General features: G+C 49.8%; 2 protein-coding genes across 3 annotated transcripts in view; one reads left to right on the plus strand and one right to left on the minus strand.

The window, feature by feature from the left end:
- The window catches only part of bmpr1bb (bone morphogenetic protein receptor, type IBb), a 62,519-nt gene that overhangs the window by 26,243 nt on the left and 23,271 nt on the right, over positions 1-13,005 (plus strand). The window lies entirely within an intron of this gene.
- Positions 1,262-3,367, minus strand: LOC146236975 (C-type lectin domain family 4 member M-like). Its single transcript, XM_084687055.1, has 4 exons — positions 3,145-3,367; positions 2,496-2,641; positions 2,258-2,361; positions 1,262-1,430 (listed from the first exon to the last, which is right to left on the minus strand). Exons 1-4 carry the CDS (start codon positions 3,365-3,367, stop codon positions 1,262-1,264), a joined length of 642 nt encoding a protein of 213 aa, XP_084543181.1.

Below are 13,005 nucleotides of genomic sequence, written 5' to 3' on the forward strand. Positions count from 1 at the left end.
ACAGAGTGATAGGCAGAGAGAGTCTAGGAGACAGAGAGAGTCTAGGAGACAGAGAGAGTCTAGGAGACAGAGTGATAGGCAGAGAGAGTCTAGGAGACAGAGAGAGTCTAGGAGACAGAGAGAGTCTAGGAGACAGAGTGATAGGCAGAGAGAGTCTAGGAGACAGAGAGAGTCTAGGAGACAGATTGATAGGCAGAGAGAGTCTAGGAGACAGAGAGAGTCTATGAGACAGAGAGAGTCTAGGAGACAGAGAGAGTCTAGGAGACAGAGTGATAGGCAGAGAGAGTCTAGGAGACAGAGAGAGTCTAGGAGACAGAGAGAGTCTAGGAGACAGAGAGACTCTAGGAGACAGAGAGAGTCTAGGAGACAGAGAGAGTCTAGGAGACAGAGAGAGTCTAGGAGACAGAGAGAGTCTAGGAGACAGAGTGATAGGCAGAGAGAGTCTAGGAGACAGAGAGAGTCTAGGAGACAGAGAGACTCTAGGAGACAGAGAGAGTCTAGGAGACAGAGAGTCTAGGAGACAGAGAGAGTCTAGGAGACAGAGAGAGTCTAGGAGACAGAGAGAGTCTAGGAGACAGAGAGAGTCTAGGAGACAGAGAGAGTCTAGGAGACAGAGAGTCTAGGAGACAGAGAGAGTCTAGGAGACAGAGAGAGTTGCTTAGGAGACAGAGAGAGTCTAGGAGACAGAGAGAGTCTAGGAGACAGAGAGAGTCTAGGAGACAGAGAGAGTCTAGGAGACAGAGTGATAGGCAGAGAGAGTCTAGGAGACAGAGAGAGTCTAGGAGACAGAGAGAGTCTAGGAGACAGAGTGATAGGCAGAGAGAGTCTAGGAGACAGAGAGAGTCTAGGAGACAGAGTGATAGGCAGAGAGAGTCTAGGAGACAGAGAGAGTCTAGGAGACAGAGTGATAGGCAGAGAGAGTCTAGGAGACAGAGAGAGTCTAGGAGACAGAGAGAGTCTAGGAGACAGAGAGAGTCTAGGAGACAGAGTGATAGGCATAGGAAGAAGGGGGTGAACAGAAAGAGTGGGAGATGCAGAGAAGAGAGAGAGAGGCAGAGAAAGAAATAAAGTGTACAGTACAGACAGAGAGAGAGAGACAGAGAGAGACAGAGAGAGACAAAATAGAGAGAGAGAGAGCCTCATTTACTAACAATGGCGCAGTTTATGCTGCGTCTGTTTTTGCGAGTTTGGTAATAGCGCCCGCTGGAAAATGTAATGCATAGAAATATGTATTATGCATAGAAAACCCACAGTATGTCTGTTAGATCCTTCTCTCACAGACCCATTTATTATCATAATCACATCTGTTATCATTCCATGTTCTAGGAGGAGGAAGACCGTGAGGAGATGAGTAGTATATCTCAGCACAGTCCTCACCATCACTGCCTGGTTGGTTAGGGCAATTATCAGGTTGAGGGCCGTACCAGTACCTACAGGGTTAAATAACAACACAACCAGTCACACACTGAGGTCCACATCTGGGTCATACCGTATGAGAAACCATTCTGTACCAGAGTTGTATATGTTAGTGCTATATATTTCTCATATAGCTTGATGTTGATGTTGACGTGATTGGTTGAGCCTGTCTGAAAGGATTTAATGGGGTGATGCTGCTGGTACTGATGCCTCTGACAGTCAGTCAAGCAAAAATATCAAAATGTTTAACATTTACAAATGGTTTGGCTCTGGTTAAGAGTGTCTGCTAAATGACTAAATGTTTGTTTTGAGTCAGGAGGCTCCAGAAAGAAAAGTTTTGTAAGGCTAGGTGTCCAACCTGCCCTCACCTCTCATATGCTAAAGTCTGGAGTTTCTGGACGGTCTCAACTTGATGGCTCTCACACCCCATTCAAGATGTGGTCTGATTGGTTGGTCTTGTGTATAAAGGGAATTGTAATGCATTGTTCTGTGGATTCTTTATCTCTTGACACCTTCTCCTCAGTTCTCCCTTGTCCTACTGTCCTACTCTTGCTTTCTCTCTGATTTACAATGATCATGGTAGAGTAGGTAAGATTTAAAGCCTTCGTTTTGTAACATGTTTGCCTTGTAATTGATTTCATTCATTTGCAATGTTATTAAATGTGTATTTCATTTTAACCTTACTTTGACCATTCTTGCTCTGATTTAGCCCATAGAGTCAAATAACTGTAATTCTGTTTGTATTGGCATTATTTGGTTCATGCTAATACACTGTTCAGTTTCCCTTTAGGGAATTTTTTATTTTGTTTGGGCCAATATTGAACCCCCTACAGTTTCTTACTTAGGTGTGGTCAGAGGAGTTCCGTCCACACAGGTAAAGGTCCCTTCTGCTGCTGTGTCATTCAGACCGATCCACACTCTCTTGGTTAGGTTATTGAGGAATTCCTGTCACAGAGGAAGATTAAGGAGCAGTTTTATTACCCTGATCAAATTAGACCCTGTATATATATGTTGTTCTCAGCCTCTTACTTTCCATCTCTCTCCCTCTCTCTCTCTCTCTCTCTCTCTCTCTCTCTCACCTGTTCCTCTGGGCTGTTTATGATCACCAGGTCTGCTCCTCTGTCTCTACAGTCCTGTCTGCTGTCAGCCCAGTTTTTCTTCTCAGTAGAGACGTAGTAACAGCTGGAGCCAAACCTCCTCCATCCATCTTGACACTCTGTATGACAACATCATTACAATGCTGATTTTTTTTTTTTTTTTGTAAAAATACAGTAGTAACAGCTACAACTAAGCTGCAGCCAGCTATCAGGACAGGAAGTGACCTCTGAAAACATAGCAGTTAGAGGACATTTCATAGTAGCTTATCTCAGATCTAATAACAGAACAGCTGCAACCAAACATCCAGTGATACTCTTGGTAACACAACACTAAACATCTTTATGTATGAACTGTTTTAAAAGGCAAACTTCCTTCAGTCTTAGGGGCATTTTTCAAATATTATACAACCTACAGAAAGAGAGAGAGAGAGAGAGAGAGAGAGAGAGAGAGAGAGAGAGAGAGAGAGAGAGAGAGAGAGAGAGAGAGAGAGAGAGAGAGAGAGAGAGAGAGAGAGAGAGAGAGAAAAAAGAAAGACAGTACAAGCGGTATTGAGCAGAAGCGTTGATGTCCGCCTTTGTGTGTGTGTGTTTTTGCAAGGGTGCGTCCGTGTGTGTTTGGTATGTGTTTAACCTGAGAGCTGATCTCCTGCAGAGTTCTCTGCTGTAGGGTCTTCAGTCTCTGAGCAGGGGTCGTGACCTCTGAGAGTGTCAGCACTAACGTAGATGTCCACCATCCTCTCCTCCATCTCCCCCCTGTCTGACATCACCTTCTGGGTCATGTCTGGTGTAGCGTAGATGTCCTCCAACTTCACCTTCTGGGTCATGTCTGGTGTAGCGTAGATGTCCTCCGCCATGTTTGCTCTCCTTCCAGGGCTCCCTGACTGCACCGACACACTGACTCTACAAACCCCTAACACCTACAGCATCAGAGTGACAGCTAGGTCTCTTAACACCTACAGCATCCGAGTGACGGCTCTAGGTCCGTTGTCTCAGATTGGCTCGTCTCTGCTGTCGTCGTGCGCTTGTGAGGAAGCTGGACGGAAGAGCAGTTCTAAACGCAGAACGTCTTACATCAAGTATAACGCCTTGAAAAGAGGAAGAGGACGGCCAACACTTTAAGTAGCTCTCTTGTTCTGTAGCCTTCACACCTCTGTGATCCTCTAAACATCTACAGTATACCCACAGTTAGTGTTGTCATATGTTAGTATATATGCAGTTAGTAAGTCTATAGCATAACTGCAGTGCTGTTGTGTTCACACCTATCACCCTAGCTTCACACCTATCACCCTAGCTTCCTCTAACCGAACAATCTTCCTGTATGAAATGTGAGGCTATTTTTGACAGGGCCTGCTTGTAAATGTGGTAGAAAAAAAACACATGAATACCCACACACACACGTCACAGTGACAGTTAATCTAGCCCCACCTGTGCAGGGTTTTGATCTTGGCAAAAGGCAACACAGAAACTCCTAGGGGCCAATGTACACAAATATACTTTATTGGTAAAACACAACAAGTATCCCCAGCCCTCTCAATAGGGCAGTCCTCCCCAATTGCCCACGGTACTAATAACTGGAGTCTGGAATAGATAGCCTGCTTGTTTGGTCCACCCACAGAAATGCACTACAAACTGGGGAAATATAACACGACAGAGACACTGCACTCTTAGGGCCTCATTTACTAACAAAGGTGCAGTTTAGGCTGCGTCTGTTTTTGCGAGTTTGGTAATGGCGCCCGTTATGCTTCCTAATTGTCCGTAGTATTTATCAAACCTGACACCCATCAGGCAATCAGCTCATACTCCACCGTCAAACCGTAATTTGCGCGCGTTAAAGAACGATGACCTTGCATAGTTCTATCATGGATCTTCCTACGGGAAAAAGAAAGCGCAAGCTTAAATGTTGTGACTTGCATGAAGTAAGTATTCAGCAAACCTGAATATATTACAAGACATGTTTTTACGAGGCGGAGAATTTCCCCCGAAGAATAGAGGCGCACTCCTACTGGCAGTCTTTGTAAATACCGCGTAATATATAATTAGGGGCACTTTTCGCGTATCCTCCCACCTTTTTAGGGGGAACTCCCACTTTACCCACGACCCTTCCACTTTCCCCACGACCCTCCATACGAACGCAGATTGAAAGCGCAACTTGCCTGTTCTCGCTCATGTGGTAGGCAATCTGTGATTTTACCCAAGTGCGCCCTGTTTGTAAATAGCCCTCATCGTTGTCTTTGCGAACAATTAACGCGTGGAAACAGGCGTAAACGGCTTGATAAATGAGGCCCAGAGAGAGAGAGAGACTGGGTTAGCCGTAAACACTCCATACACATCTGACAACTTCAACCTGAGACTCCATCACTGAGCAACTCTAACTGACTGACTGACTGACTGACTGACTGACTGGCTGACTGGCTGGCTGGCTGACTGGCTGACTGGCTGACTGGCTGACTGGCTGACTGGCTGGCTGGCTGTCCAGGCCTGCTGGTGTACTGTTCCCCCCCTGTCAGCAGACTGCCCACAGTGATGCTCTCTTACAGTAAGTCAGGGAGTGATGTTTCAGAGATAGATAGCATTTCCACTCCTTATCGACTGCTCCTAGTCCAGGGTGTGTGTGTGTGTGTAGGGGGTGAGATACATTAGCAGAGCACAAGATGGAGCGTCTAACAGATCGTTGGGGTCCGGGTATGTGTGTGTGTGTGTTGGGGGGGGGGGGGCTCTGAAGGCGTCATCGATCTGATGTCCGGGGAGCCTCCAACACACTTCCTGTGGTTTTCACATCCACACCCTCACTCAAAGGCTCACAAACGCATACACACGCACACACACATACAAATACACACAAACACAGAGACACACTGTAACAACACCACTTGGTTTTAAGTTGAAAGTAATTCTGTAGTGACAACAAAGCATAGTTGTCCATCCAAAAGTAATAGGTTGTTTGAAAGTTATACAGCATCAGATTACGGTCCTCAGGGGTATTCCGGAGATAATGTACTCTGGTTCAGATGTCAGCAAATGTCAGTTACTCCAAGCTTACTTTATCTAAAGTAGCATCGCAGTTAAAGTCATGCTGGAGAACTCGCTAGATCCTTCACTTAGCCGAGAGCTTAATCCTCTCTCTGTTTCCAAGTAGCTGGGTGATTTTGGGACACACAGCAGCTCTGGTTGGCTGCCTGCCAATGTGTATGTGTGTGTGAGTGTGTGTGCAAGTGTGTGTGTGTCTGTGTGTGTGTGTGTGGATAAGCGAGATAGAAGGTGAAAAAGTGACAAAGAAATCAACTTTGAGAAAGCAGGAGACAAGCGCAGAAAGAAAGAAACAGACAAAGAGAAAAAGCTAAAGATAAATTCGGCCCTGTATGAGTTGCTAGGTGCAGGCATGGGAGACTCCCTGTGAGGGGTGTGTGTGGTGGTGAGGGGGCTAGTGTTGGGGTTAAAGAGGGTGTATGTGGTGGTGAGGGGGCTAGTGTTGGGGTTAAAGAGGGTGTGTGGTGGTGAGGGGGCTAGTGTTGGGGTTAAAGAGGGTGTGTGTGGTGGTGAGGGGGCTAGTGTTGGGGTTAAGAGGGTGTGTGGTGGTGAGGGGGCTAGTGTTGGGGTTAAAGAGGGTGTGTGTGGTGGTGAGGGGGCTAGTGTTGGGGTTAAAGAGGGTGTGTGGTGGTGAGGGGGCTAGTGTTGGGGTTAAAGAGGGTGTGTGCTGGTGAGGGGGCTAGTGTTGGGGTTAAAGAGGGTGTGTGTGGTGGTGAGGGGGCTAGTGTTGCGGTTAAAGAGGGTGTGTGTGGTGGTGAGGGGGCTAGTGTTGGGGTTAAAGAGGGTGTGTGTGGTGGTGAGGGGGCTAGTGTTGGGGTTAAAGAGGGTGTGTGCTGGTGGGATGGCTAGTGTTGGGGTTAAAGAGGGTGTGTGGTGGTGAAGGGGCTAGTGTTGGGGTTAAAGAGGGTGTGTGGTGGTGAGGGGGCTAGTGTTGGGGTTAAAGAGGGTGTGTGGTGGTGAGGGGGCTAGTGTTGGGGTTAAAGAGGGTGTGTGCTGGTGAGGGGGCTAGTGTTGGGGTTAAAGAGGGTGTGTGGTGGTGAGGGGGCTAGTGTTGGGCTCAGAGGGTGTGGTGGTGAGGGCTAGTGTTGGGGTTAAGAGGGTGTGTGGTGGTGAGGGGGCTAGTGTTGGGGTTAAAGAGGGTGTGCGGTGGTCAGCGGGGGGCAGGGTTTGGGGTAAAGGTCGAAGGAATCTCAGACTCCTGATTTGCGCGCTTGTTCTCGGCTGTCCTTGGTTACACATGAATCCCGTCCAGGCGACTGAGTAACCCCACCCAGATGAGAGGATCTGGAGATTCTGGCTCGTCTCGACTTCTCCTCTCTGCCTCTGGTCTGCAGAAACTCCTTCACAACCATCAACAGCGTTCGTCAGAAAGAAAAAGGGTATCTTTGAAAATGATGTCAGGCATTAATGCAAAGAATAAACTGACTGCTAGATATTTGGTCCAGACAACGTGCAGAGCTGTATCGTCAGTGTGTTTCAGGAATGTGTACTGCTTGCTTTGCAGGAATCGGTGTCTTTGTGATGTATAACAAGGTATTCTCTGCTGTGTCACGTCTGTGTGTGTGTGTGTGTGTGTGTGTTCAGCAGCAATAACAAAGACGTCCGTCAGTCAGCCAGACAGCTCTGTATCTTTACGAGCCATCAATGTGTTACTGCAGTGACTGTCACAGACACGGCGATAAGGCCCAGGTGTGTGTGAGGTGTGAGGTGTGTGTGTGAGACGTGTGTGTGTGTGTGTGTGTGTGTGAGGTGTGAGGTGTGTGTGTGTGAGGTGTGTGTGTGGATGAGTATGCATGCACATTGGCGTTTGTGTGAGTGTGTCTGGAACCGAGACAGAGAGAGAAATAACAAGACAGAGAGAGAGATAGAGAGGGAGAGAGAGAGAGAGAGAGAGAGAGAGAGAGAGAGAGAGAGAGAGAGAGAGAGAGAGAGAGAGAGAGAGAGAGAGAGAGAGAGAGAGGAGCGAAAGAGGAGTGAAAGAGGTCGTAAGTAGAGGAGAAGAGAAGATGGTGTGTTGAAATACCTCCTCCTCACGTGGTGGAGCTGGTGGGCGCTGTGTCTGCTAAGTATCAGTCTGAAGCCTCAACAACAGCAGCTGGGATAGTGACTGGTGCATGGCATTACTGTGCTTGGAAAACAAGCTCACACGTCATGGGGCCACACACGCCACACAGACACACACATACAGAGATGCACACGTTCGACAGACACGCACACTCAGTCCATAACTGCTAACACTTCATAGCTGCTTAGTATTCCAACCTGTGACAGCCAGTCATGTGCGGCCACGGTATAAAAATATCTCAGCTGCTTACATCTCTCTCTCTCTTTCTCTCTCCTCCTCCTACTGTCTGTGCCTTTGTCCTCTCTCTCTCTTTCTCTCTCTCTCTCTCTCTCTCTCTCTCTCTCTCTCTCTGTCTCTCCCCACCTCATGCCTTCCGTCTGAGCAAGGGAAGAAGAGGAGAGTGGTCGGCCTGCTCCCTCCCTCCCTCCCTCCCTCCCTCCCTCCCGCTGTCTCCATGGGGGTGGCTTTAGCTCGGTGGGCTCTCATCACGAGCTTGCAGGGTCAGAACCCCCCGCGGTGCATCACTTTTGGAGGAGTACTTATGATTTGGGATTATTATAATTATGATGGTGTGAAAGCAGAGCTCAGTCTGGTTCAGCTGTGAACATGTCTGTTCTGTTCTGGAGAGGGAGAGGTGGAGCACAGGAAGGGGAGGAGGAGAGAGAGGAGAAGGAGAGAAGGAGAGGTGGGGGAGAGGCAGAGGGGAGAGGCAGCCAGGCTGGAGATGGATCGCTGTGACCCTCCTGCCAGTCACCTCTGTACAAAAGAGCTTTCAGCTGCTTGATGCAGGGAGGGGGGGAGGGGGGCATTCAACAGTACATGGAAAGTATGCACAGGAGAGCCAGTCCCTGACCCCTTTCCTTCCCCCCTATCCCTCCCTCTTTCCCTCCCTTTATCCCTAGCTGAACACCCTGCTCCACCCAGCAGATACCCAGCTGGGCTGGGCTAGGCTAGGCTAGGCTAGGCTGGGCTGGGCCAGGCTGGGCTAGGCTGGAGCTAGGCTTGGTGGTGCTTTGCTAGGGCTGGGGCTACGGTTGGTCAGGGCTGGGGCTAGGGCTGGGGCTAGGGCTAGGGCTGGTCAGGGCTGGGAGACAGAGGGAGCCCACAGCAGTCAGGGGAAGGTGTGGACCTCTCTATTAATACCCACTGAATTACGCGGGCCGTAAAATGAGATTAATAAAAACACCATTCATCACAAAGAACCGCAGGGTCACTTCTGGAGTGTTCCGCATAATGTGTGTAGCTCATTAGTCACAACGCCCCACCTGTCTGTGTCTGTCTGTGTGTGTGTGTGTGTGTGTGTGTGTGTGGGGGGGGGGGGGGTAGAGGGGGGGTGTAGGGGGGGAAAGAGTTGGGCTGGAAACACACTGGTCTCTCCAGAGGTAGGATATGGTTTTGGAGGGCTGGTGGAGAGGGGGTGACAGGGTGTGTAGGGGTCCGGGGGGTCCGGGGGGCAGGGGGGCAGGTTAGAGAGCGGACAGGAGCAGGCTCTGTGCTAACAGAAGACACAGTGTGTTGGGGTGGCCATGCGTGACAGATGACCTCCAGGCTGCAACGACCCTGCCCTCATTCTGCTCCCAGGCCATGGCTGATCTCCTCCTCTTCTCCTGCTGTCACTCTTTTTCTTCCTTTAGCTCTCTCTCTCTCTCTCTCTCTCTCTCTCTCTCTCTCTCTCTCTCTCTCTTCCCGTAGCTCCCTCTCTCTCTCTCTCTCTCTCTCTCTCTCTCTCTCTCTCTCTCTCTCTCTTCCTGTAGCTCTCTGTCTCTCTTCCTGTAGCTCTCTCTATCTCTCTCTTTCTCGTTGAGAGAGCTGACATGGAATTGACCTGTTATTAATTTAGAAGACGTTATCCAAAGCAATAAATGCGATAAATTGATACAAACAAAAAGTAGAGTTGAAAATCAATGAAGGTATTTACCAGGCACAGGGCACAGAATCCCTTCCCAGCGTGTCCTAGCTAGCTGTGTGTGAACTGTTTGGCTGTGTGGATTGTTCCGGACAGGTTTGACACTAACCACGCTGTCCCTAGACTCTCGCTTGAACTCTTCCTGCCCCCTGGCTCCTGTGACACATTCCTGCACACGCTCAGTGCGCACACACAATTAGTGCTTGTTAGGAAGTGTGTGATCGTGTAAATACAGCTCCCCCCCCTCCCCCCCCTTCCCCCCCCTTCCCCCACCCCCACCCACCCCTCCTCTAATATTGTGGACTGCAGCTTTATGTTTGCCTCTCGCATGCTCTCATTTTAAAAACTGTCAAAAGAAGTGAGTTTCTTTCACACGGTGACCCTCACTCTCTCGCTCTCTCTCTCCTACCCTCCTTCCCTCCTCCCCCTCTCTCTCCTATAAACACTCTCTCCCTTTCTCCCCCCCTCTCCCTTCTCTGCACCCTCTCTCTCCCTCGCCTCCCTCTCTCCCCCCTATTCTCTCCTATTAACACTCCCTCTTCACCCCCCACCCCAACCACCCCCTTTCTCTCTCTCTCTCTCTCTCTCTCTCTCTCTCTCTCTCTCTCTCTCTCTCTCTCTCTTCCTCTCTCCTTCCGTAACATTCTTTCCTTTCTGTCTTTGATCCTATTGTGTATCAGCGGTCCCTCTCCTTGCCTCTCCGCTGGGTAATTAGCACCTCGGAGGTTGCGAGCCTTAATTGGAGCAGGAAACAGGTGGCGCCACTCTGGAGCGATCGTCCTCGTTAGCGCCAGCGCTAGCTCCGGCTGGGCCCGGCTCTTTGTCTCCGCTGTGTGAACGCCGTGAGGGGGTTGTGAACTTTTGTCGCGCTCAATCAGGGAGAAGAGGCCCCGCCCCCTGACCGTGCTCCCGTTACCGTGACGAGGGGCGGCGGGTCTTTTGTAGGGGCCCGGGAGAGACGAGGCCAAGCGGACTGAACCGTCGCCCTGCACAGGCTGCTGCGGAGACATGGAGTGTGTGTGTGTGTGTGTGTGTGGTACAGACAGTGATGTGTCAGTGAACATGCCTCTCCACAGTGGGCCTAATAGGATCCAGCAGGTGCAGGGGTCACGGGGAGGGGGGGGTCACGGGGAGGGGGGGGGGGTTCACGAGGGGTTTATGGGCCAATGAGGTGACCTCATGTCAGCTCTGCTACGTCAGTCCCTCAGAGGAACAGCACAACCTTCTCACACGTACTGCTGATCAAGAGGTCGCGGGTTCAAATCCCCCCACTTTCGATAAAAACGTTTCCTGAACGAACACATTGTTGTTGAAACACAATTAGAAAGTGACCAATAAAACACCTGCAAATGACGCAACAACTGCGTGTCCAGCAAAAAGAAAAAATTCAAACTGACTCAATTCGTTTTTCTGCTTCAGCAGTGAGATCACTGGGAAAAATCCCCCTTCAACAGTCTTTTCCTTGAGCAGCTGTGGAGAAGTGTGAAGGAGCTGTTCCAAATTCTTTATGCTGTGGGGACGGTTGGATATGTCAGAGCTCACATGCCCTCAGCTCCTGGTGTCCTCCAACAGTGTTAGAGGAGACACTCAGGGTGCTCCTGGCTGCCCGGGCAGCAGAGACAGTGAGAGCCCTCTGCACCCTCACCTGTCCACCCCCACCTCCTCCCCCCCACCTCTCCACCCTCACCTCTCCACCCCCACCTCTCCATCCCCACCTCTCCACCCTCACGTCTCCACCCTCACTTCTCCACCCTCAGCAGAGACAGTGACAGCCCTCTCCACCCTCACAAAGACCACATTAAGAAAACCAGAAAAGTTGATTTTTCAGCTTGAATTGAAAACACCTGTTTCCAGCCACGGTCCAAAGTGTCTGTTTATTCCAAATGCGCCTGGGTGTGTTTTTGTTCACTCTTAAAGGGACATTTTGGTAGTGACAACCTGCCCTGGTTGTGTCCCCCCCCCATCTTCCATGTCCCACCACCCACTTCCACCCCAGCTCCCATATTTTTGTTTTAGCAATATTGTTTTACAAGCATCTGAAACAAGATCTCCTCAGTGTGCCTCTCTCTGTCTCTGTCTCTCTCTCTCTCTCTCTCTCTCTCTCTCTCTGTCTCTCTGTCTGTCTCTCTCTCTCTCTCTCTCTCTGTCTCTCTCTCTCTCTCTCTCTCTCTCTCTCTCTCTCTCTCTCTCTCTGTCTCTCTCTGTCTCTGTCTCTGTCTCTGTCTCTGTCTCTCTCTGTCTCTCTCTGTCTCTCTCTGTCTCTGTCTCTCTCTCTCTCTCTCTCTGTCTCTGTCTCTCTCTTTCTCTCTCTCTCTCTGTGTGTGTGTGTGTGGAATGTGTGGGGCTAGGAGGTTGATGACATATGCCACTGGCAGGTAGACAGACAGGTACAGCGTGACAAACAGGTAGGCTTGACTGCTAATACAAACACGAGCACCTACTCATTAGAGAACTGTTGAGAGAGAGATATATGTAAACAGAGAGTGAGAGAGATGTAAAAGGAAAGCGAGAGAGAGAAATGTGTGCTGTTCTTGGCCAGTTCGCTTCGTAGACTCGGCTATGGAAAGTCACAGAGTCCTTTATTTCTCTGAGGCACTTTGGGAGCAACACACAGCCAAACACTGACACTCCTACCATGAAACCGCACCTGGTAGCTAGGTGGCTAGCTACCTAGGTGGCTAGGAACAAATTTGGCATGTATCTAGGTGGCAAGTTGGCCGGGGTTGCTAGGTGCGTAGGAACCAAGTTTGCCAGTTTCCGGGGTGGCTGGGTAGCGTGGTGGCTAGTTGACTGAGAAGGTAGGTAGCTAAGTGGCACGGTATCTGTTCAGTACAGTTAGTGGTGCCAAGGGGGGCGGGCCGGGGTGAGAGGGGGGTGGTCACCAGAGCTGCAGGTTGATTTCAGGTGCAGTGTTAAATAGCTACAGGGTAGCTCAGAACGGTACAGGCTTGTCAGACAGACAGGGAGGAGCAAAAAACAACATGGCCGTTTGCCTCTTATTCTTCCATCTGTTTGTATAGATTCAATAGGATAGATATGTGGTTTACCTTAGTGTTTGTTATACAGTACGGCCTGGCTTTCCAAAGGAGGAAACTGGTGGGTGAACTGGTTCGCATTGTAAAGACTGTAGCTTTACTCCAACCTCTGAAATCCTGTTTGAACTGTGCACTTCTGATCCTTGATCTTGTGCTCTCTGTTCTTTCCTAACTTGTGTGTGGTGAACTGGAAGGTGCTCAGCTTGTCATGCTATGGAATCTACCGAGTCCCTGTTTACTGTTGTCACGGTGACTGGAATCTCACTGCTTTCAGCGTCTGATGTGAAATAACTTCCTCCTTCCTTCTTCCCTTTCCCCCCTGCACACACATGGACCCCCCCCCCCCCCCCACACACACACACACACACACACACCTAAATTCTGGGAGTTCCTCCACAGAAGGAGGAAATGGACTGGTAACCAAATGAAAGGCAAATGTTGCAAGGCCTGAGTCATCTC

Source organism: Hypomesus nipponensis, chromosome 22 (genome assembly GCF_054491055.1).
Source record: "Hypomesus nipponensis isolate SF chromosome 22, ASM5449105v1, whole genome shotgun sequence".
Classification (NCBI taxonomy): domain Eukaryota; kingdom Metazoa; phylum Chordata; class Actinopteri; order Osmeriformes; family Osmeridae; genus Hypomesus; species Hypomesus nipponensis.